The sequence below is a fragment of the Anolis carolinensis genome, chromosome 3, assembly GCF_035594765.1.
Source record: "Anolis carolinensis isolate JA03-04 chromosome 3, rAnoCar3.1.pri, whole genome shotgun sequence".
Classification (NCBI taxonomy): Eukaryota; Metazoa; Chordata; class Lepidosauria; order Squamata; family Dactyloidae; genus Anolis; species Anolis carolinensis.
This window is the reverse complement of record NC_085843.1, coordinates 114,140,298-114,164,598: the sequence shown is the minus strand read 5'-3', so window position 1 is coordinate 114,164,598 and position 24,301 is coordinate 114,140,298. Positions and strand designations below refer to the sequence as shown.

Genomic DNA, 24,301 nt, shown 5'->3' with positions numbered 1-24,301 from the left:
AAACCACAAACCCATTAGCTCCTTGATTTATAAAGAACAAATAAACATTAACCTGGATGATGTAGAAAAGCAGGATTCACCTTCACCTATTGTGAAGTATTTTTTCTTTTTGTAACCAATAGCTTCTCAGAAGACTTTCTTAACAATAAATCTTATCTGAAATTAATGAGAATCTAGTAATTTTTTTGAGTGTGAACTTTTCAAACATGTATTCACCATACTTTGCATCAAAGAGGAACAATTTCCTCCCCCACTTCCCTTGGCCATTTGTAAAGGCTCCACATCCAATCCGTTTTTGCAGCCTCATGCATCTTGTTTTTCTCCATCACTTCCCCTTTCCCCATAGCAACACATTTCTGGTGATTTATAGGAGGCGGCCTACAGCAAGATCTACAGAGTCAATATGCTACTGAACCTCTTCTTACATCTTCCAGTCCTATCAAGTACATGATAATTTACCTCTCTCTACTGGAGAGAAGTATACTGTATGTGCATGGGCACATATGCATGTGTGTAACTACAGAAATTTAAAGAAGTTACTATATTTCTTCAATTTTAAGATGCACTTTCCCCCCAATATAAACATCTCTTAGAATCACAGATCCATGTGTATCTATCCATCTCTGTGCCTATCTCTATTTCCCTCTCTCTCTATTTCTCCCCTCTCCCTATCTATAGGCAGTCCCCAAGTTACAAATATCCAACTTACAAACGACTTACAGTTAAGAATGGTGGTGAGAGAACAGGAAGTGAGAGAATCTACCCCTAGGAAGGGAAATTCACTCCTGGAAGAATTATCATGGAGAAAAGATGTCTCCACTGAAGCTTTCCCACCAATCCTTGTTTCCACAACAAGCCAATTTTTTCAAAATCCAATTATCACAGGAACAAAAAGTGAGCTGAAATCTTCTGAACAGGGGCAGACAGCAAAACAAACACCACAGAATTATTAGCCCTACCCTATGCTACCCAAAGGTTGTGTGTGTGTGTTTGCGCATGCATATGGCTGGAGGTACACTTTTAAATGTACCTGTTCCAACTAATGAACAAATTCAACTTAAGAACCTACAGAACCTATCTTGTTCATAATTTGGGGACTGCCTGTATGTATGTGTGTGTGTGTGCATGTGCACGAGTGGAAATATATATATATATATATGTGTGTGTGTGTGTGTATGTATATGTGTGTGTGTGTGTGTGTGTGTATATATATATATATATATATATAGCCATAGAATTGAAGAAATATGGTATATATTCCACCATCTACTGAAGAAAAAATTACTGGCATGAACTAGTAGCCCATTCATATTTAATCTACATTATATTTGACATTCCACATTTGTGGTTTAAAGTTTTGTGAATTTAATTATTTCGGAGATTATTTGCCACTGCCTCTACTGCTGCCCTTTGCCATTTTAATAGGAATTTATAAGCCTTGTCCCATGTCCAGTCTTTTTGCAAGTCGTTTGCAAGTCGAACCCTTTCCGGTGAAGTAAAGTCAGGCAGGAGAGAACCTAAGCATTTGTGCCCAGTACATACAGCATGACCAAGTGGAGCCAGTGCCATGTGCTTGCCTACATTATCAACAGGGTAGCGCTGAGCATGTCTTCATGCCAAGGAAGACACATATCAACTAGTGCCTCAAGCACATCTGCATACTGAGCAACAGTCAGTGGTGCTGCAGGCTGGTCTGCAAGGTGAGGCTTGTAAATTCCTATTAAAAACAGCGTAGGGCAGCAACAGAGACAGTGTTCAATATGCTGTATTGACTATGTTGTGGCGAGGCTAGATATAGTCACACTTTTCACAAATTTGCAGGGGTCCTGCACTTCTAATCCCACAAACATGAAGAGCCAACTGTACTTTCTTGTAGTTTGAATCCATTGTTTGCTCTGTGCCAGGAGTGAGCAACTATCAGAAGTTAGGAGACCACACTGTCTCCCAAGAAAACCTTGAAGGGTTGCACCCACCACTGAATTTCCACATTTGTGACCCTGTGGGGTCACTTGAGTCTCAGGAGAGACTTTTTAAACAAGACAATGTGAACTAGAAGTCAGTTTTTGGTTCACTGATTAGGCATTATACCCACCACGTCTTCTATAGCCATGTTAATTATTCTGTGACCCTTTGATATTACCCTCATACCTATCACTGAAATTTTCCCAATTTCCTAAATATCTTTCACAAATAGTGGTTTCTATAACTTTAGCACTAATGAAAGTCTTGCTAGAAAATGAAACCAACTTGGGATTCTTTTAAAAGAATATTCCAAATGGGTGCCCTTTACATGTGTTGGAACTAAGTTCCTTCCGCTGGCCATGGTGTCTGGGAATGATGAGACCTAAACTCCAACAGGTCTGGAAGGTACTATGTCAGGTGAACTAATACATAATGTTAGGAACAGAGGATAAAAATAACTAACACTGCTCTAGCATCTTCTGGGCCAGAAGTAGATTCATCAACTCCTTCTTGCTCTATGTCATCATCATCTTCATCAGTTGTCCCTGATTCTTCACTGGAAGAGGAGTAATCTGTCACTTTATGGGGAGGTCGCACATCTTCTACTGCCCTCAGTTCCTTTGCCAAAGCAGTTAAATCCTAAAAGGAACATAGGGAAGATCAGAACGAAGTAACAACAACTGAAGAATATAATTGCAACTACTAAATACATAACATTAACTGGATAGAGAACATGCTCCTACCACTGCAGAATTTTGCTTTAAGATCTATATTTTTATTTTAGAAAATAAGAGTATTTGCTTTCACAGATATGGAAAATGTTAGTTGACAAGTTAACATATTCTATCTGAAAGTTTCCATTCAGCTCCAACAAAAACATCATACTATACTCGTTGAACAAGAATACAGTTAGTTACTACCAAATCCTGGATAGATTAACCTAATACAGCTTATAAAAAAGAAAGCTTCCCCTTTCAAAACCCTCGTTAAAAGTTATGGGGAATTCCTGAACAACATAGCATGTGGGGACATCCTGGGAGAGTAACGTAAATCAATTTCCTTAATTTCTTATTATCTGAACTTGATTTTATAAGATTTCTCTTTGTTCCAACAGTGCACTGTGGCTCCTGCACTGTTTAGAATAGCTCCCTTATTCTCCATATATTATTTTCATCACAAGCATTTGCAGGAATGAAGAGGGGATGGGCAATTTCTGTATCCTAGGATCCAAGCCTATTACACAAAAACGTAATACTGGCTGCTTACCACCTCTCCCTGAAGAACAGTCAGATGAAACAGGTTCCGGAAAATAGCATCAGTCCAAGAAAAGGGTGAAACATAGTTGGGAAAAGAACAAAAATTAACAAACAAAATTAGTGCAGGAAGAATATCAGTACTGCTACCTTTGTGTTTTCAAGACACTAAAAATACAGCACTATCATGTTTAAAAAAACAATGTTTAATAACTGTCATTAAAGAATGAAGGTGCAGCTCATGAAAGAAAGGGGTTACATACTATAGTTACGGGAGTGATTCGTACTCCTGTTTCAGAAATAAGAGTAACTAATCCACATTTAACATGAAGACGCACTGCTTTGTAAAAGGCACAACTTTAGGCACAATTGTAGGTCCACTTGCAAAAGGTCCAACCATGTTGGCTAGAAAAATACAATGGAATCCCAGTCAAAAAATGTAAACATTTCCAAGTGGTAAGTAGTAACTTGTAGATTCCCATGTCATTTTTAATGAGGTCCTGGAACTTTTGAATTTTTGAATGCCTTGAACTCTTCATCTTAGCAAACTTCACCAGAATCTGATATGGTAGGTCAGTATGACGACAATGGAAGACTAACACAGGAAATCATTATTGACTGAAAGAGAGATAAAATTCAAAACAGAGGCTTTTAAATACTTATGTTTAGCTACTCCAATTGCAATTGAGGACTAGAATACTTTGCTACCATATTTCTATTGAATTCTTTACTTGACACGTTATCCAGGAATAAAAATAGCAATGTCTTCTAATATGTGGAAAATACTGTATTTAAGTGATTCTAATATGCACCTTTTTTTAGCTAAATTGCTTAGCCAAAATTAGAGTGCACATTACATTAGATGGCGCACTAGAACTGTGCCTAAACTGGAGTCGAGCTGGTGAGCGATGGGGTGAACAAGCCAACAAAGCGGTGAGTCAGGAGCCAAGACGGAAAATGCGAACGACTGGTGAAGGCACTGCAGTCACTTTCACATCTTCCTCCTTCACTTGCCAGGGCCGCTGCCTTGCCAGCCACTGGCCCTGAAGTGGAGGAGGAGGAGAAGGAGGAGTCAGTTTCCTTCACCCTGGCTCACCAGAGCCTCCCTTTAAGCGGAGCTGGCCTTGGCTCCACTGATGCATAGCTCCATTCCTTCTTTCTCTCTCCCTTCCACACTTCCTTCTCTCTGCCTTTAATTTCAAGACTTCCTTCTCCCTTTCTTTCTTGTACTTTCTTTCTATTCCCTTCCCTATCTCTGCATTTTTAAGAATTTTAGGGCAACTAAAATCATTTTAGGGCAATTAAAATGATCAAGGGTCTGGAGAACAAGCCCTATGAGGAGCAGCTTAAAGAGCTGGGCATGTTTAGCCTGCAAAAGAGAAGGCTGAGAGGAGACCGATAGCCATGTATAAATATATGAGGGGAAGTCATAGAGAGGAGGGAGCAAGCTTATTTTCTGCTGCCCTGGAGACTAGGATGCGGAACAATGGCTTTAAACTACAAGAAAGGAGATTCCACCTGAACATTAGGAAGAACTTCCTAACTGTGAGAGCTGTTTGGCAGTGGAACTCTCTGCCCTGGACTGTGGTTGAGGCTCCTTCTTTGGAGGCTTTTAAGCAGAGGCTGGATGGCCATCTGTCGGGGGTGCTTTGAATGCGATTTCCTGCTTCTTGGCAGGGGGTTAGACTGGATGGCCCATGAGGTCTCTTCCAACTCTATGATTCTATGACTCTATTATTCTTTCTCCCCTTCTTTCTTGTACCTTCTTTTTATTCCCTTTCCCTCTCTCTGTCTTTCTTTCAAGGCTCTTCTCTCCCATTCCTTCTTGTACCTTCTTTCCATTCTCTTTCCGCTGTGTATTACATTTGGCAACAAATCCTTTTATTGGTTTCAGGGTCTTGAAAATTGAGGTGTGCATTAGATTTGATGGTGCACTAGATTCGAGTAAATATGGTAAGTCCTCATAATCAGGAAACCTACAAATAGCACATGATTGGATTGTTATTGTTATGGCCGTTATAAACTCCCAGGCATGATGAGGAAGAAATGACTGGTTGCTTCTTACAAGAAAAGATGTAAACACAAGATAAATGTGATGTATGAAAAAAAGCTTCCATGTGGACAACATTTCTGATGCTGTTAAAGTTGTCTTATTTAGATGTTTTTGTTTTGTTTTATTTTGTTTTTGTTTTTTTGAATGGTAATTCAAAATTATGGGAACATAATTAAGTTTTTCCACACAAAAAAGATATTCATACTATTTGCAAACCACCTTTCACAATTTCATTTTGTTTTCAAGTTCTCCAATCTGTTTCTTAACTTTTTAAAGGGTAAGCCTTGTATTATTTAGAAAAATGTGTATGTTTTTACACATGGTTTCTGGCCATAAATTCAATGATAATCCATGACTCACCACAGGTTTACTGGGTCTGAAGGCTTCTTTCTTGTCTTCTGTTTTTTTGGTTGTATTTTCATTACGCTGTGATGGTGAACCTTCAGATTTTGATGATGCTACACAGGTTGGGGCCACGAATGCAAAACAAAAAACAAAACAAAACCCAGGGAATTAAGTACTTTTGGTGAAGCAGGAATTCTAGTATTTTCAGATTTTCAGGCAGTACACTTCAACTCTCATGAACAAACTCAAACGTACATACACATACAGTAGAGTCTCACTTATCCAACATTCTGGATTATCCAATGCATTTTTGTAGTCAATGTTTTCAATACATCTTGATATTTTAGTGCTAAATTAGTAAATACGGTAATTACTACATAGCATTACTGCGTATTGAACTACTTTTTCTGTCAAATTTGTTGTCTAACATGATGTATTGGTGCTTCATTTGTAAAATCATAATCTAACTTGATGTAGGTTTTTCCTTAATCCCTCCTTATTATCCAACATATTTGCTTATCCAACATGCACTTCGGCAGAAAAAATGGAAATCAAAGATACAGAATGGGGGACGCCTGGCTTGACAGCAGTGTGTGCGAAAAAGACCTTGGAGTCCTCGTGGACAACAAGTTAAACATGAGCCAACAATGTGATGCGGCTGCTAAAAAAGCCAATGGGATTCTGGCCTGCATCAATAGGGGAATAGCGTCTAGATCCAGGGAAGTTATGCTCCCCCTCTATTCTGCCTTGGTCAGACCACACCTGGAATACTGTGTCCAATTTTGGGCACCACAGTTGAAGGGAGATGTTGACAAGCTGGAAAGCGTCCAGAGGAGGGCGACTAAAATGATTAAGGGTCTGGAGAACAAGCCCTATGAGGAGCGGCTTAAAGAGCTGGGCATGTTTAGCCTGCAGAAGAGAAGGCTGAGAGGAGACATGATAGCCATGTACAAATACGTGAGGGGAAGTCATAGGGAGGAGGGAGCAAGATTGTTTTCTGCTGCCCTGCAGACTAGGACACAGAACAATGGGTTCAAACTACAGGAAAGGAGATTCCACCTGAACATCAGGAAGAACTTCCTCACTGTGAGGGCTGTTCGACAGTGGAACTCTCTCCCCGGGGCCGTGGTGGAGGCTCCTTCTTTGGAGGCTTTTAAGCAGAGGCTGGATGGCCATCTGTCGGGGGTGCTTTGAATGCGATTTCCTGCTTCTTAGCAGGGGGTTGGACTGGATGGCCCATGTGGTCTCTTCCAACTCTACTATTCTATGATTCTATGATTCTGCTGGCCCGTTTATGTTGGATAAGTGAGACTCTACTGTATTAGTAGAAGTCTCTCTTCTAAACCTACTGCTTTTCAGAGTTTAAAATATAAAATCTGGTTTGCAGCAGAATACATTCCATTAATCAAAAGTCCCACCAGTCATGATTTATATATATAGCCTCCTTGGCTCTGGTTATTACTTCTGGAACATGGCAGTATGGCCATGTTCCAGAAGTATTCTCTCCTGACGTTTTGCCCACATCTATGGCAGGCATCCTCAGAGGGCGAAACATCAGGATAGAATACTTCTGGAACATGGCCATACTGCCCGGAAAACACACAACAACCCTGTGATCCTGGCCATGAAAGCCTTCGACAAGACATTGACTACATTTTCTTCATCTATAGGTTTATGACTACAACTCAACTGTCTTTGGGAGGCTGTTCCCTCTATCCTACAAGACGAGATTCAAAAGTATCATTATATTTTATTTTAACCCATTTGGGACCCAAAGTGGCAACAATAATGCTAAAACAATCTGAAATACATTTAAAAAAAAACATTAAATACAGCCCATTTAAAAGAGTAAAATATATCTTAAAACCTCTACACATTAAGTACTAGCAAACCTGTTGCACCTAATCAGTTAAGAGTTGAAAGTGTATTTAAATAAAGCAGTGTTTCTCAACCTGTGGGTCCCCAGATCTTTTGGTCTTCAATTCCCAGAAATCCTAACAGCTGGTAAACTGACTGGGATTCCTGGGAGTTGTAGGCCAAAACACCTGGGGACCCACAGGTTGGGAACCATTGAAATAAAGGAAGGTGCTTGCCTGCCGCTGAAAAGAGAACAGAGAGAGGGCCAAATTGAGCTTTAATAGCTGACAATAGCATTTTAAAGTTTGTTACCACACACTTTTACAGCACAGGGCAAGTATGTTCAAATAAGAGTTGCCCAGATTTTTTGACAGTTTTTGCATGTACAGGCTGAATATCCCTTATCAAATATACTCATGACCAGAAGTGTTTTGGATTTCAGATGTTTTTTTAAAAAAATTGGAATACCTCGTTGTTGCATACACATACCTATTTATATGCTCGTGGCCTGAACATAACTTTATATAATATTTTAAATAATTTTGTGCATGTAATAAAGTTTTGCAAATTGAACTATGAGAAAGCAATGTTGTCACTATCTCAGCCACCTGTGTGGACAATTTGGATTTTGAAGAATTGTGGATATCAGAATTCCAGATATGGAATGCTAGACCTGCAACTGACATGCACTCTTCTCTTCCTGTTATCTTGATATAGTGACCCATGATTATTTTCAATTAATGATGAATGAGATCCCTTTTTTGGGCACTTACATCTCATTCGAAATCTCTCCCCAGACCCACTCTGGGATCCAGGGTGAGATCCAGGCTGTGAGCTAGAATTGCTGGATCCAGAGGAGCTTCCACTTCCAGGTCTGGGCACCAGCTTTTCCACTCTTTCCCAAAGCAGGCGAGGCTCTATATTGCTGAGGAGAAATTACCAAAAGGAAAAAAAAATTCATTTCATCCTCAATGCCAGACACTCTTAACTTTATCAACAATTACACAACAGCTCTATTCCTTTAGTGCAGTTGTACTCAATCTGGGGTCTCCAGATGTTTTTGACCTTACGAGCTGTTCGGATTTCTGGGAGTTGAAGGCCAAAAAATATCTGGGGACCCAGGTTGAGAACCACTGCTTTAGTGATTCATAACTACAGAACAATAAAACTGAACACATGAACGGTGAAAGAAGAATTTGAAAATTCACGCACAACTGGATTTAGACTGAAAGTTCACTCACAACTGGATTTAGGCTATTTTTAATTGAAGATACAACTGGACAAATCTTACAAATAGTAATATTAGGTTTTTTTATACCAACATGTTTAAATAATTTTACTAATGCTTTATTTTATTCAAGAAAAGCATAAGGAAACAATATCAGTATTAGTATTAAACTCTTTAGGAATCTTTAGATCCCCTAGTGTGACTCTATGATAAACTTTCTAAAGTCATGCTGGCTGACCTATAATTTTCTAAAGAGCAATAATTGTAAAAATTCTTATCTGTCATCACTATGGCATTTATATGAATGCTGAACTCATCCCAAGTTTCCTTCATTGTCTTTCTTATAATCAAAGAACTATCTAAGTCACATGTGTCAAACTCAAGCCCCGCAGGTTGAATTCAGCTTGCCGTGTCATTTTATATGGCCCTGTAGATGCTGAACTACAACTCCTTTATCCCTCATCATTAGACATCTTAATTAAAGCTTATGGATGATGTGGTACAAGGCTTGTAGATATGCTATCTGTCTCTAACCTTTCCCCAACCTCAGAGTCACAAGGGTTGTTGGGTTGCAATTTCCATTATCCCCAGTTCACATGGCAAATAACCAAAAATGATGGGAGCTGTTGTTCAATAACATCTGGGACCCAAACTGGGAAAAAGAACACCAACCACTATGTAAAATAACTAGTTGTGCCCGGCCACACATTGCTGTGGCATTTTGGATTCATTTGTTCGCCAGGTGAAATAGCTATGAATAGCCCTGCAGCCGCAAAGCCTGGCCGTTTCCTTCGTAAGGGTATCCTAGTTTGGTGAGCTGGAATACACTGAATTGTCTCGGTGAGGCAGGTATACATGCTGTTATTAGTCTCCTTGAGTAGCATGTAATGGCCTTGCAGCCTTGCAGCCTGGCTGCTTCCTCCCTGGGGGAATCCTTTTTTTGGAGGTGTTAGCTGGCCCTGATTGTTTCCTTTCTTGAATTCCCTTGTTTTCAGATGATTCTCTTTTTATTTGTTGTCCTGATGGTATGGATGTTATTGTTTTGTTATTTTTTTTCCCTGATTGTTTCCCCTGTGGAATTTCCCTGTGTTCAAAGTGTTGTTGTTTATTTAATGTCCGGGTCTTTTGGGGTTTTTTAATACTGGGTCCTTTTTTATTTCATTTGCCATCGTTTGTTGGATGGTGTTAGCTGGCCCTGTTTTCCCTGTGTGCATAATGTTGGTTTGTTTTCACTGTCCTGGTTGTAGATTGTTGCAATATTTGCACCGAGGTGTTGTTGTTTTTCATAGGATTTCCCTTGGTAGGAACCAGACATGCATGCTGCGATGTGTCACCTGGATTATTATTTAATGGGTTTTTAGCGTGATAGGCTGGTTGGTTCCTGGGTGGGTGTTTTTTGTGCTTGAAGGTGTTAGCTGGCCCTGTGAGTCCCTGGTTTTGAATTTCCCTCTTTTAAGAATGTTGGAAGTAGTTTGCCTGTTTAGTATTTATTGTCCTTGTTGTTTTTAAGATGGTAGGAGCTTGAGCAGTCTTGTTGTACTGTACTGGTGTTTGGTACTGCAACTCCCACATTCCCAAATAGCCGGTTTGGGATTGTGGGAGTTGATGTCCAAATGGGGGCCCAGTTTGTCAGAGAACTGCTTGATTGTGCTTAAAGAAACGGCCTCTCAGGCCTTCTGTTGGCGTCTGGTAAGCAAACTGAGGCGTTTCTGAAGTAATGGCAGCGTGGTTTTTCCCCTCCCGGCTGTTTCGCCCTCCGTCCCTTCTCTTGCCTGCATTGCTTTCCCCTTTTCCAGCTTTTAAAAACTTATTTTCTTAGAATGCAGTCAGGGACTTTGCAAAAAGGCCTTAGCTCGAACACTGGGGGGAGGAGGGAGGGAGGACGGGAGAGCTGGTTGGGGAAAAGCCATGCCACCATTACTTCATAAACGTCTCTTTTTACTTACCAGACGCCCACAGAAGGGCTGTGAGGCCGTTTCTTTAAGCACAATCAAGCAGTTTTCTGACAAAATGGGCCCCCATTTGGACTACCACTGCCATAGTCCCAAATAGCCAGTTAGGGATTGTGGGAATTGTTCGCTCTCCCTCCTTTCTCTCGCCTACGTTCGCGCTGTCGTTTTCGCAAAGTCCCTGACTGAATTCCAAGAAAATAAGTTTTTAAAAGCTTGAAAAGGGGAAAGCTTTCCTTCACCCTTTTTTCCTCTGCCTCGTTCACTTGCCGGATGTGGTTGTTTAGGCCTATTGTCCTCCTCCCTCGCATTATGCAATCTGCCGGCCCTGGCAGTTGGGATGCTCGTGCGCAGCTGCCTTTCATGCACGTATGTCTTCCAAGGGTGGGGGCTATTCCGCACATGCGCACAGTGCAGTTTTCGTTTTTGGGGGTTTTTGAGTGACTTCCAGTTTTATTTTATTTTTTGGTGTTGATGTCTAAACACAGCGGGGATGACCATGTCTTTTGTGGCCAAGTTTTGTGGGTTTTGGGTGTTTAGTTTCGCTGTTTACTTTAAGGCAGAAATGGTCAGAACATTTATATATATATATATATATATATATATATATATATATATATATATATATGGCCCTCTGTATCCACAGATTCTCCGTCCATTGATTCAACAGTCCTTTGAAGGCAATCATAAATGGTAATGTGGCCCTTGATTAAAATGAGTTTGATACCCCTGATCTATTGTTGCTATAGTTCTCTAGAGCAGGGATCCTCAATTTTTTAAAGCAGATTGTTCCCTAAGACTGTTGGGAGGTCGGGCTATCGTTTGAAAAAAACAAAACAAAAAACAAATTCCTATGCATACTGCACATATTTTATTTGTAGTGCAAAAAACATGAAAGGACAACACAGTATTTAAAATGAAGAAAAAATTTAAGCAACAAAAACTTACCAGTATTTCAATGTGGCCCTGCTTGTGGCTGATAAAATAGTCAAATTATCTAGAATTGTTGTTGTGTGCCTTTAAGGTGTTTCAGCATTAGGGCAATCCTAAATCTAAAGTTTAGGACGGGAGGCAGGGGTAAAGGACCTTGAAAGGCCACATCCAATCCACGGGCCTTAGTTTGAGGATCCCTGCTCAAGAGGCTAAAACTCAGAATGCTTTATAAATTGCTACATTTCCAAAAGAAGTTACACTACCGATGAATGACACAGGAGAGTAATATTTTCTATTTCACCATGCATGAACTCACTCTCAGAATAAAGCAGACACTAGTTTAAAACAGGTATACTTGAAATCTTGTGTTCTTCAGGAATGAGAGATTCTATTTTCTTTTCCTAATAACTGAAGTAAAAAAATGATTACATGAACATCACAAACCTTGTGGAGTTTCTTTGCCCTGCTTGGTTATTCTGTTGCCCAGTGCTCTGTAGGGGAGAATCTCGACGAGATAATACAGGTGATCTGGATGTTGTTCTCACAGGTACCTTACACAGAAAAAGCAAACAATTCAGATAACAAGAAACACCCACGGCTTTGTTGCCATATTGATGTATTGGGGTTACTAAAATATTGGAATTTTTAGCCAAAATAGTTCTACTGACACCAACTATAGTCTTTAGACTCAGTCGGACTGCATCTAAGATGCTGAAAAGATTGAAAAGTTTAGTAGGTAGCTAGCATATCAGCACATATATGCCCACTCACAGACTACCGTGATAGTTTAGAACACAGAACTTTGAAGCAAGGGATGCACAAAGCAATTTGCTGTCATAGCATGGGGATTTAGAAAATTAAGCTTTAAGAGGCCAGCAAATGCCTAGTCATGGATCAGTAGAAGGCAGAGACTGGAGGAAAGCATGTTACATTTGACAGAGGTAAATAAAGCAATGAAATACATTTGGGGAGGGACATTTGGAGGTCAATAATATCTTAGAATAACTGATTTGAAGGACTGATCTGCCAATTGGAGTCATCAGTTTTTGTTAAAGCTTTCTTGAGTACTTTGCATAACAAACATTCAATTTCTATAAAAGAGCCACTCATAAATATTTTTGTTCTAATCTTAAATGCAGGAAACAATTCCTGTAACAGGCTGGTTTTCAAAAGACTGGAAGAGGGGTCAAATTCCTCGTCTAAAATACTGTTTTGGGTACTGGTGTCATTCTATGGATGTGCATTCACTAGTTCAAAACCTAGCACATGCCTTTTGTTTTAAAAAATCAAACTTCTGTCTTTCTACTTCTTACCCTTGGAGGCACCTCGTCACTGTCTGATCTAGCCCAAGCCTTTTGGGTGGGGTCAGGTACCTCAGACTTAGAGTCAGAACTCTGACTTATCACTTCACTGCGTGAAGCTGGATATGGGTCCTGAGAGCGCAGGTGGTGATGTGCAAATTTGGGAGAAGGGTCACTGAAGGAATGGGACCGCGAGACAGGGGAAACATTGTTCTTGAGAGATGCCAGATGGGACCACTGTACCTTACGAAAAAACAAAACATAGAACATTCAATGCGTTCTGTACAACTGGCTTTTTCCCAATTAAAAACACAGAATACAAAGCAAGAGGGTATGGGTGGCAGAATAAGCACAACTTAGGTAAGATGCCTGGCAAGCATGTGGTGCAGTCAATGGGCTCAACCTAAGGATGCTGCCCAGAGAACACAAAGAGCTAGGAATGCAGCACATGGGCATTTTGTGAGGCATACTCTGGACACACAAATAAATGGGAAGAAATGAAACTAACTCCCATCCTGTGGACTTATTATATTGTCAAGTCCAAATGGGTCCCACATCAGATGAGATGTTTCAATAAAAAATATCAAATTGGAAAAAAAACACAGAATTATATTGGCAGATATATTAGTTTCAAAAACAATTTACTAGCATCTTGAGATCATGCAGTAAGTTGCTTTTAAGGCATTATGAAAGAATTACATGGAATGAAAAATAAAGAGATCCTTTACTTTTCTTTAGTCAATGTATTTATATATGTGCACATTGGCATATATATGTGTGTGTGTGTGTGTCTGCAAGAGAAAGAAAATACAACAAAACACACTACACTGTATAAAATACAATATATAGATATTGTATATAGCACAGGCAATGTCTAGACACTGTACAAACATAGCAACGTACAAAATGGAAGCAGAGCAATATATATATAGTTAAGATTTAACTCCCCCAAGTCAGCTTTACAATCACCATCCTGTTATGACTGCCATCGCTTTTGGGGTAAGGGGCATTAACTCTTAAATACCAGCCTGAATATTTCAATGAAGAGAGAATTCAGAAAAAGAAATGCACGTACAAGTTATTATTTTCTTTAACCTCTTGGAATTGCACAGATCATTTCATCCTTCAACTCCATCTCTTCTTTAAGCCCTGAAGTACCACAGAGCTCAAACGTAATCCACTAAAAATAATCACAGACCCCTAAATACAGTAAATATACACCCTGACAAGTTATCTGGATTTGTAACAATTAAGTATAAACATGAATGTGTATGTGTGCATATGCACATACCACATTGTAAGTATACTATATAATACTGCATTGAAATGCTCATTAATATGACTTAGCTAGCGCTCAGGAAAGTCTAGTGTAGCAGAAGAGAGGGTGAGGTGGGACACAACAGGCTAACCTGAAAGTGTATTCTGAACCAACTCCATAACATTGAAGGTAAGGGATGGCTATATGAAAGGGAGACAGAAGGAGGGAGACATGGCTGACAGAGTGGTGGATCAAGAGATAAGGTGGCTAAACAGATTTGTTGCAAATCTGCCAGATGTTTCTACCAGTTGATGCTTCCCTTATCACTAAAGTATTATGATCTAGCAATCCCTATGGGGAACATAAAAAGCAAAAAAGCAGAATGATATATTCCCTGAACTCTATTTAATGCATTCATTTATGACAGCCAATTCTGGGGCTGCAGGCTTTAATGTGTTTCATTAAAACTTAATTTTAGAAGATTCTAAAAAAATGTTTTAATGAGTCTCAGCTGATGACTGATGTTATTGTACAATTTTTGAAAAACTCATAAAAAGATAGTCATAGATTCACAGGAAGTGTTTATATTTTCTTAACAGGGCCGATTCATTTTTACAAACCACTGTAAAAAAAATGGGTGCTGAATTCCTGTAGTTACATAAGTGAACTGCAGTAGTGCAGAGACTGAAATTGAACAAACCATCCTAAAAACTTAGTGCAGAAAAAATAGCTAATTCAGAAAATGAATTATAACCATTACGATCAGTTGTGTCTTTTTTTGAATGAAACTTACAGAAATGTATACCTACATATAATGGATTTTAGTGGCACATGGAGCCAAAATAGCAATGTTAAAGGAATGCAGATAATGAAATCTATCCAGAAACCTTGTCATTATGACTTAAATCCAATGATTAAGTCCAAGTTGAACAGACCAATTGAATCAGTGGCAAATAAGTTAATCAACACTTATAAAAATTGGAGTGGCCTAGTGGATCTATCATAGCTGGAAAGTTAATAGAAAGAGGTCACTTATGGATGCAACCCAGATGATTCATCATCCAAATGTCACCATTAGAATGGAAACTATTACAAGAGAGTAGGTGATGTGAGAACCATTTAAGACTATTTCTGATCTTTGTTTCCAAAAAGTACCAAATCCAGAAACACTGAAAAATGAGTTATAGGTGTCAGCACATTGCTGGTTAGTAGAATATTACAGATCAAAAATATGAAAATGTATCAGATCACTCTGGTACAGGGCTTGGAAAATTGTATTTTATAGGGGAAAATGTGCATTGTCAGCACGTTTCTTTCAATTTCTGTAAAATTTGTTCAGATGGATTTGGTACCTTTTGGAAACAAGCTGTGCATTTAGAGAAACAGACCTCTGTTCAGATGTTCTAAATGTAACCAAACAAAACACGCATGAAAGGGGACTACACTAGTTCACTGTCCTCCAGTGGATAGTGAATCACTATGGGATCCATATATGCTCTCCACAAGATCTGGATCCCTGGTTTTTCAAGCCTATAGATCACATGAACGTCCTCTGGCTTCAAAAAATTGCTTATCAAATAAGGAGTGTGGTGATGGAAGGAGGGAGGGCTGGGCTGCTCCCTGATTCACAACTGCCACATGCAATTTATTTTTGCTACATTTAAAATGCCTAAACGGGGCTAATATTCTGTTTGAATCTGTATACTTTTTGCAGTCTATTTTTTTGTATTTTTTCACACTAAAGATTGAAATTCTATCATTTTAAGTATTTCAGAGGAAACACCATTTTAAAAAACATACTTTTAAAAATCACAGACCAACAAGTCAAAGGTGATGAAAAATGGAGGAGTGTTCTGCAGTTCCTATCATCCTTTACAAGTAGGTATATTACTTGATGTCTTGGAGGAAGCCATATTCCCCTTCCCAAGACAGATAATCCCTCTCAAATGCCAGAAAAGTCTTGCCATTCCTTCACAAACTGGCAAAGAAATGTAACGCTCCGTATTTTTCTTCAAGTCTCTTAAATTTTCAAAACTAAAGAACCACATTAAGGTGTACTTGGGTTAAACAAACAGGAATGTGTAAATAATGTTAACAAATTTCATTTAGCAAAGAAGTAACAAGTTATTCACACAATTGATTTGTGTTTTCTATCATATAAATCACATTTTTGGGCAATCTGGCTTTGTCTGTTGGCTTCCACAGTCATAACCCAATCCCACCACAGACATACCTTTCACAAGGATCTTTTTTCTGCTTTTACCTGTGGTTCCATTGGCTTTTGCAGGGAAGGCTGAATAGGCTCGGAATTTCCATTTGAAAAGGACTCTGATCTCGAAGGCACTGGAGGCTCCAACACTTTGCCCGTCTGTTTAGACTGCGCTTCAGGGGACCCCTGATTATTCTTCCTATATCTATCATCAACCTGAAAGAAAACCTAAAGTATGTCAGCTGATCTCGCATAATCACCGCTACATTTGACAGAAAGGTCTTCTACAGTCAAATTTAATGTTTTGTTTTTTTTTCGTGTCAGGAGCAACTTGAGTCGCTTCTGGAGTGAGAGAATTGGCCATCTGCAAGGACGTTGCCCAGGGGACGCCCGGATGTTTTGATGTTTTTACCATCCTTGTGGGAGGCTTCTCTCATGTCCCCGCATGGAGCTGGAGCTGATAGAGGGAGCTCATCCACACTCTCCCCGGGTGGGATTCGAACCTGGCAGCTTTCAGGTCAGCAACCCAACCTTCAAGTCACTTAGTCCACTACGCCATCTGGGGGCTCCAATGTATTATTAGTACTGTTACTAGGAAAATCACCACACCAGCCTGTCACAAATATGTTGGACTCCTCCAATATCCCATGATCCTCTTAGATGCAGATGGAATTGTATACAGGGCACACTTTTCTAGTTTCATCTCATTTGTCAAGTATGCCCCTTTTCTGGACAAGATGGACTTTGCTACTGCCATTTATGACCTAATCTAACCACCAGATGAGACAATTGTAATCTGTCCAATCTGTCATTGTCCTTGAAAAGTGTTTGCAAATTGCAGTTAGTGCAAAAATACTGCAGACAGAAAGATGACTAGAATTAAGCAACTTGATCCTATCACATTTGTCCCATCTGCACTTGTCTGTTCTTTTCAGGCTCAATGCATGGTGCTGGCATTAATCTTGAATGTTCTTAACAAGCTTGCATTTGGATATATACTGGTAGATATGAACTTTCTTAATTACAGAGAAGCAACGTTCTCTTCCTTGAAACACACCCTGTATACTCACAAGAACTTCCTGACTGTATGAGCTGTTCAACAGTGGAACTCTCTGCCTTGGAGTGTGGTGGAAGCTATGTCTTTGGATGCTTTTAAACAGAGGCTGGATGGCCATCTGTCAGGGCTACTTTGATTGCGCTTTTCCTGCATAGCAGGGGGTTGGACTGGGTGGCCCATATAGCCTCTTTCAGCTCTATGATTTTATGAAATCATGTTTATGAGAGTACTTTCCCAAGCAGGTTTTGGGGTGATGGGTAGAATTGCAGGAAAGAGGATGTAAGTTCCATCATGCTAACAGTCATCTACTGGTACACTGTTTGATGTGATAGTTATTTAAACACTTTGGCTGAAAATTTGTCTTGGCTATTTGCAATCTTGCTTGGTTTTAATAGTTTTTTCTAGAAATTATTCCTTCTCTAACATGATTCTTCTTATTGGAATGAAAACAGATAAAGGTGTGTGTGTGTGTGTGTGTGTTGTGTGATGTTTTTGGTTAGCCATCTTGAGCTCCTTATTGAAATGAACAATTTTTTAAAAAGAATGTTTTTTTAAAAAGGGTTTCTCATGTAATGCAAACTGACTGCATCATTTATCAAAATAATTGGTAGGTAAGTAAAGTACAGTAACAATAGTAACTTCTAATTCCCACTAACTAGTAAAGTGTTTTCTCCTTGAAGAAAACTGATAAGCAAAATTGATAGGACAGAAGCCTTTTCAAATATATTTTTCCTTTAAAGGCTTATCTGAATTTCTGCAATAAAAGAAAACAAAAAAACAATTATATGAACGTGTCCATAAAGAGATCTTTACTCGATCTCAAAATATATTTTCAAAGTCATTTATGGAAATGTGGCACTTCCTACATGCAGAAAAGCGTGGTCATAGTTGCACCTTGTAGTCCATGTGAAATACTTACTGAGAAGCATGGATAACATGAAGAAAACAAATGCAAGTATTCTCTTGGTTGAAATTTTAATTTCTCATAAATGATGTGGATTTGGAGGTGGGTAGGAAGTAGACAAGGTTGTTGGTAATGCAAAATTATTTAAACAAAGCCAGTTTATGAAGAGCTAAAAAGGAGTTCACCCATGGGCAGTGCAATGGTATCAATGTCAGTAAATGTAAACTGAGGCATAGTGCTTCAAAATACTTTATCTATGGGCACTGATGGGATCTGAGCATGCTCTAATTGATTAACAAAAGGATCTTAGAAGATAGAATCATAGAACAATAGTAGGAAGAGACCTCATGGGCCATCCAGTCCAACCCCTGCCAAGAAGGAGATTGCATTCAAAGCACCCCTGACAGATGGCCATCCAGCCTCTGTTTAAAAGCCTCTAAAGAAGGAGCCTCCACCACAGGCCAGGGGAGAGAGTTCCACTGCCAAACAGCTCTCATAGTGAGGAAGTTCTTCCTGATGTTCAGGTGGAATCTCCTTTCCTGTAATTTGACGCCATTGTTCTGCGTCCTAGTCTCCAGGGCAGCAGAAAACAAGCTTGCTCCCTCCTCCCTATGACTTCCCCTCACATATTTATACATGGCTATCATGTCTCCTCTCAGCCTTCTCTTCTGCAGGCTAAACATGCCCAGTTCTTTGCCACTCCTCATATGACTTGTTCTCCAGACCCTTGATCATATTAGTCGCCATCCTCTGGACAAATTCCAGCTTGTCAACATCTCCCTTCAACTGCAGTGTCCAGAATTTGACACAGTATTCCAGGTGTGGTCTGACCAAGGCAGAATAGAGCGGGAGCATGACTTCCCTGGATCAAGACACTATACTCCTATTGATACAGGCCAAAATCCCATTGGCTTTTTTTAGCTTATTGATCACATTGTTCGCTCATGTTCACCTTCCTGTCCACAAGGACTCCAAGGTCTTTTTCACACGTACTGCTGTTGAGCCAGGCGTCCCCCATTCTGTATCTTGGCATTCCATTTTTTCTGCCTAAGTGGAGTATCTTGCATTTGTCCCTGTTGAACTTCATTTTGTTAGTTTCGGCCCATCTCTCTAGTCTGTTAAGATCATTTTGAATGCTGCTCCTGTCTTCTGAAGTATTAGCTATCCCTCCCAGTTTGGTGTTGTCTGCAAACTTGATGATCCGTGCCTTCTAACCCTTCATCTAAGTCATTAATAAAGATGTTGAACAGAACCGGGCCCAGGACAGAACCCTGCGGCACTCCACTTGTGACTTCTTTCCAGGATGAAGAAGACGCATTGGTGAGCACCCTTTGGGTTTGTTCACTTAGCCAATTACAGATCCACCTAACTGTAGTTTTGTCTAGCCCACATTTTACTACTTTGTTTGCCAGAAGGTCATGGTGGACTTTGTCGAAGGCCCTACTGAAATTCAGGTATGCTACATCCACAGCATTCCCTGTATCGACTCAGCTTGTAGCTCTATCGAAAAAAGAGATCAGATTAGTCTGGCATGATTTGTTTTTGATAAATCCGTGTTGACTTAGCAATGACCATATTTGTTTCTAAGTGTTTGCAGACCACTTCCTTAATAATCTTTTCCAGAATCTTGCCTGGTATTGATGTGAGGCTGACTGGACCGGTAATTGTTTGAGTTGTCCTTTTTTCCCTTCTTGAAGATAGGGACCACATTTGCCCTTATCCAATCTGCTGGGACTTCTCCCGTTCTCCAAGAATTCTCAAAGATGATTGCTAGTGGTTCTGAAATAATTTTCGCTAGTTCCTTCAATACTCCTGGATGTAGTTGATCTGGCCCTGTAGACTTGAATTCATTTAGAGCGGTCAGGTATTGCTGAATGACTTGTTTCCCTATTTGGGGTTGGATTTCCCCTAATCCTTTGTCTACTCCATGTTGCTGAGGTTGAGGACGGCTTTCTTTTTGTGAGAAGACTGAGGCAAAGAAAGCATTAAGTTCTGCCTTTTCCATATCCCCTGAATGAAATAGCTGAATGAAAGTACTGATTCTGTATGCAGTCACTGTTAAAAAAGACAGATTTCTCTGAACTTAACTTGAAAAGGAATTAAAGGGGAATTAAAAATTAAAGTGCTAACAGAGTACTGTCCTTATATAAAATCACAGTGGCCACACATGGAAAACTGGTTACCTGCACCTTTGAAAGGATATTCTAGAGCTGGAAAAGGAAAGAATAAACCAAAATGATGAAGGAAGCAGGCGCAGTTTCCAAATGTTAGTTTATGGGAAAACCAATGGGGCTGTTTAGCTTAGAAATGAGGCAAATAAGAGACATGATAGAGGTATACAAAATTATTCATGATGTGAACATCTCTCTCACTCATAACATTAGTACCTGTAATCATTCACTTAAGCTAAATCAGAGAATGAAATTGGATCTGGGAGACTGCCAGCTTAAATCCTGTTCTGATCATGGACTCACTAAATTTTGAACTTTTTCCAGTTTGAAAAATATTGTGAATTTCTGGGAATACCTTGACAGAAAGGTAGCCTGTCACTGTAAGGAGTGATTTATACAAGGAGTTGATATGTTCCTACAAGCAGTAGGTGAGCTTATAAACATGTAAGTAAAATAACTCAGTGTGAGTTAAAAGGGTCCACTCCCATTTCTATGAGTATACCTCTGAATGTGTTTTGTCTCTTGCTGTTTGTTTAGCATGAAGCATTGTGTATCACAGTAATGGGCAACCATGAAGAAAATCCCGATTTTAAAAGCCTTGAGAGAGACATTACCTCTCGTGGCCTTTCGGTAGGTTCATAAAGGGGCTTAGGCTCCGGGGTATGATAACTTTGTTTATTCCTTTCTTGTTGTTGTTGCTGCTGCTGCTGTTGCTGCTGATGCTGCTGGTGCCGCCTGTGGTCATGCTGAAGTGACAAAAGATATGCCTGCTCCTGTTGCAACTGTCGCTGGAGTCTCTCTGCCTGCCGATGTTCCTCCATCTCTCGCCATCTGTATTCCTTTGAGAAAATAGGACCACATTCAAGACTCATATTCCAGACTCATTGAAGGCACTTGCCCATCCCTCCTTGTGAGTTATGTGTTTACACTTAAAATGCAAGTGAGTGTGCCAATGATTAAAATTGGACTGAAAAGTGCATAGGGTTTCCTTACACCTTAGTAAAAAGTTTGATGCTAATCTTAGCAAGGTTGGAGACCTACTGGGGTATTTAACAATTAAAAACAAATAAAAGTAGTCCAGTGAACTGTTTTAAAAAGTGTGCTTTTGTCCAGGAGGGAGGGGGTGAGCAAGGATCAAGGTGGGGGGGGGGGGGGAGGAGGCAACAACCTGACCTTTATCTGTGTTTAGCAAAATACATTGTTGTCTACACTGTTATTATTCTTAGAAGGCTAAAGGGGCTGTTTCAAAACTTGACTACCAAACCCAAACTTTTCCAACTTAAAAAACAAAACAAAACAAGAGAAAACTACTCTTATTGCACTGTGAGATCACCATACAGTATTTTTCACATGTGCCTGCCAGTCCAAGACATGATAGTATGAATAGCTTTTCTTCCAAGCTCTATTGTACTTAATATTCAGCTGTGTCCAACTGAGGAAAGCCTGGGACACCAGCCAGAGAAAGGAATCCTATAGCTACTGAACAAAACAGATACAGTGAGTTACCAGTAACATGGCCTGCTCCTGGAGCAGTTGCTGCTGAAGGATTTCCAAGTGCCGCTGCTCCTCTTCTAGCTGTCGCCTGATATACTCCTGTCACATAGAAATTACCCAGCAATAAAATTGTTCACAACAGGAATGCATCGAAACCACCTGAGTAGAACACCAAATTATCAACCAACTACCCCAAGTCACCTGAAGGCGACAATTCACTCATGGACTTTGTGAATCTCTAGTGAACAAGTTTTAATTTTTTTTTAAAAAATAAAAAATCTATCACCTAAGTAGTTGCTTAAAATCTTTCCAATGTGGACTAAAATGGTATTTTGAGGGTGAGAGGGGAGGAAAAGTTCACAGCTTGTCTGATGAATTTTGAAAATGTTTCTTTTTAAAAAGAATAAGTGAATGTAATTTTAAAACACACTGAGAGTTAAAAACACAGCAAGTCTAATCCACACAGCCAACACAAAATCACATGCAATTTTTATTAAAATAATTAGTTTTAGGAACTGTGTGATGAACCGTTAGCAACAGCTAGAGCAAGGCTTCATTAAGGCATCCCCGTTCATAAGCTTCCCAGAGATTTCTCTGCCAAACACAACTCTAAACTCAACTTTTAGTCTAACTTCCATCATCAAAGCAGACAATGCCAATCTTGCTGAAATATGTGGTGGTTATGACAAATAACACAAAACAAAGAAACATCCACTAGTGAACACATAGAACACCAAATGCATTTTCATCTGGAAAAACAAATTCTAAGCTCCAGAAGTCAAAATGAATACATTTACTCACTGCTTCAACTGACCCAATAAGCCAATGGGCAGCACCATATCCAAAGCTAAAAGTACATCCTACCATGCAAATTAATAAGTGTAGGTAATATAAACACATGCACTCGAACATGAGAGAGAAAGAGAGAGAGAGAGAGACAGTGTATGCAAAAGGAATTAATGATTCAGTGCAGTGACAAAATGGGAGCTGTTTGAAAATCTTGTGAAGAAAAAAAAGAGATGTATATACTAGCTTTGTTATATGTACCCCTGCAAATCCAGCATTTAGGGTGACATGAAGAGGGATGTACAGTTCCTTAAACCAGCCATAGCAGAGCTTGGAAGAACATCTCCCGGCTAATAACATGATTTTGGGAGGTTTGTGGCTCCAATCCAGCTCAAGCTGCTTGCAGCAAGCAGTATCAGGTGGGTTTGTGTATCACCAATCCACATCAATATCCTCTTCAGTGAGGCTCACAAGAGAATGGCAGCATGGATATATGACTGGATTAGAGGCACAGAGAAACTTTCTTCTGCAGATTTTTTTCTCTGCAGAAGAAACTTCTTCTGCATACAGTTAATTGCAGCAAGACAATTGCATCAAAGCAATAAAAGCTACATTTTCATAGGGTCAATCTGACATGCAGTATCTAGTCCACTAAAAATGTTTCTGCATTATGTACTTTGATGGGTTTGGTTATTTAATAATACATAGTCTCATGACTTCAAAAATCTCAAAATTAACTTTGCAGCAGAAAAAACCTATTATACGATAAATGCAATGCCATCGTTATTGTAATATCATGCCATCAATATAATTACTATTACTACCACTATTACTTTTACAGATTTTATTTGTGCTCTAAAACTTTCTTAAAATAAGTCTGGGCAGTTGATAATGCACAATATAAAATGTCATATCTTCTGGATCGAAAGATCAAAGGTTTCAGACTACATTATTGTTTTCCTAGTACTGAAAGCTACAAATATTCTATATTAAATGCAATTACACATAAGGTTTGTGGATAAAGTGGATGGCTACTGCAACCATTCTGAAAAGGGCCCACATTTAAAGCATACTTATAAAATGCATTTTTAAAAATGGATAGCTATAAAACATACATAGTCTTAAAACCATTTGAAAACCTAATATTTTGGCACTAGCAAAATTATAGTAATGGATATTTATTTACTCGAGGGAGAGAGACGTATGGATCTCCAGATATTGTTGAACTTCACCTTCCATAGGCTCTAGCCAGCATAGCCAAAGTAAGGGATGATGGTAAGTGTAGTCCAGCAGCATCTATATTCCCATCCTGATCTGATATCAAAATAATTTAAATACTATGGCCTCATATAAGAGGTCCACAGGCAATGCCACAGTTAGTGAACACCAGCCATCAGTCACTATTTTGCTGGAATTATCCAACTTTCCTTGGGTTTATGTCCACTTTATTTTTTAAAGTCATTCTGTGTGACACTTTTAAAAATTCAATTTTGCCTGCTCTTTGAGTGTCACACAAATGTCTAACACTGGCATACATTTTA

The 24,301-nt window shown here is 39.4% G+C and overlaps 1 protein-coding gene across 4 annotated transcripts in view; it reads right to left on the bottom strand.

Moving 5' to 3' along the window:
- The window catches only part of map4k4 (mitogen-activated protein kinase kinase kinase kinase 4), a 208,826-nt gene that overhangs the window by 24,776 nt on the left and 159,749 nt on the right, over window positions 1-24,301 (bottom strand). For 2 of the 4 annotated variants that reach the window (XM_008116148.3, XM_003224278.4), the window contains exons 14-22: window positions 21,987-22,073; window positions 21,095-21,319; window positions 16,403-16,564; window positions 12,894-13,124; window positions 12,025-12,131; window positions 8,244-8,395; window positions 5,629-5,726; window positions 3,229-3,237; window positions 2,426-2,601 (exon numbers count right to left, since the gene is read on the bottom strand). In XM_008116148.3, coding sequence (XP_008114355.1) covers window positions 2,426-2,601; window positions 3,229-3,237; window positions 5,629-5,726; window positions 8,244-8,395; window positions 12,025-12,131; window positions 12,894-13,124; window positions 16,403-16,564; window positions 21,095-21,319; window positions 21,987-22,073 — 1,247 coding nt within the window. The remainder of the gene's footprint in view (window positions 1-2,425; window positions 2,602-3,228; window positions 3,238-5,628; window positions 5,727-8,243; window positions 8,396-12,024; window positions 12,132-12,893; window positions 13,125-16,402; window positions 16,565-21,094; window positions 21,320-21,986; window positions 22,074-24,301) is intronic. The other 2 variants (XM_008116152.3, XM_008116153.3) reach the window with 1 other exon arrangement.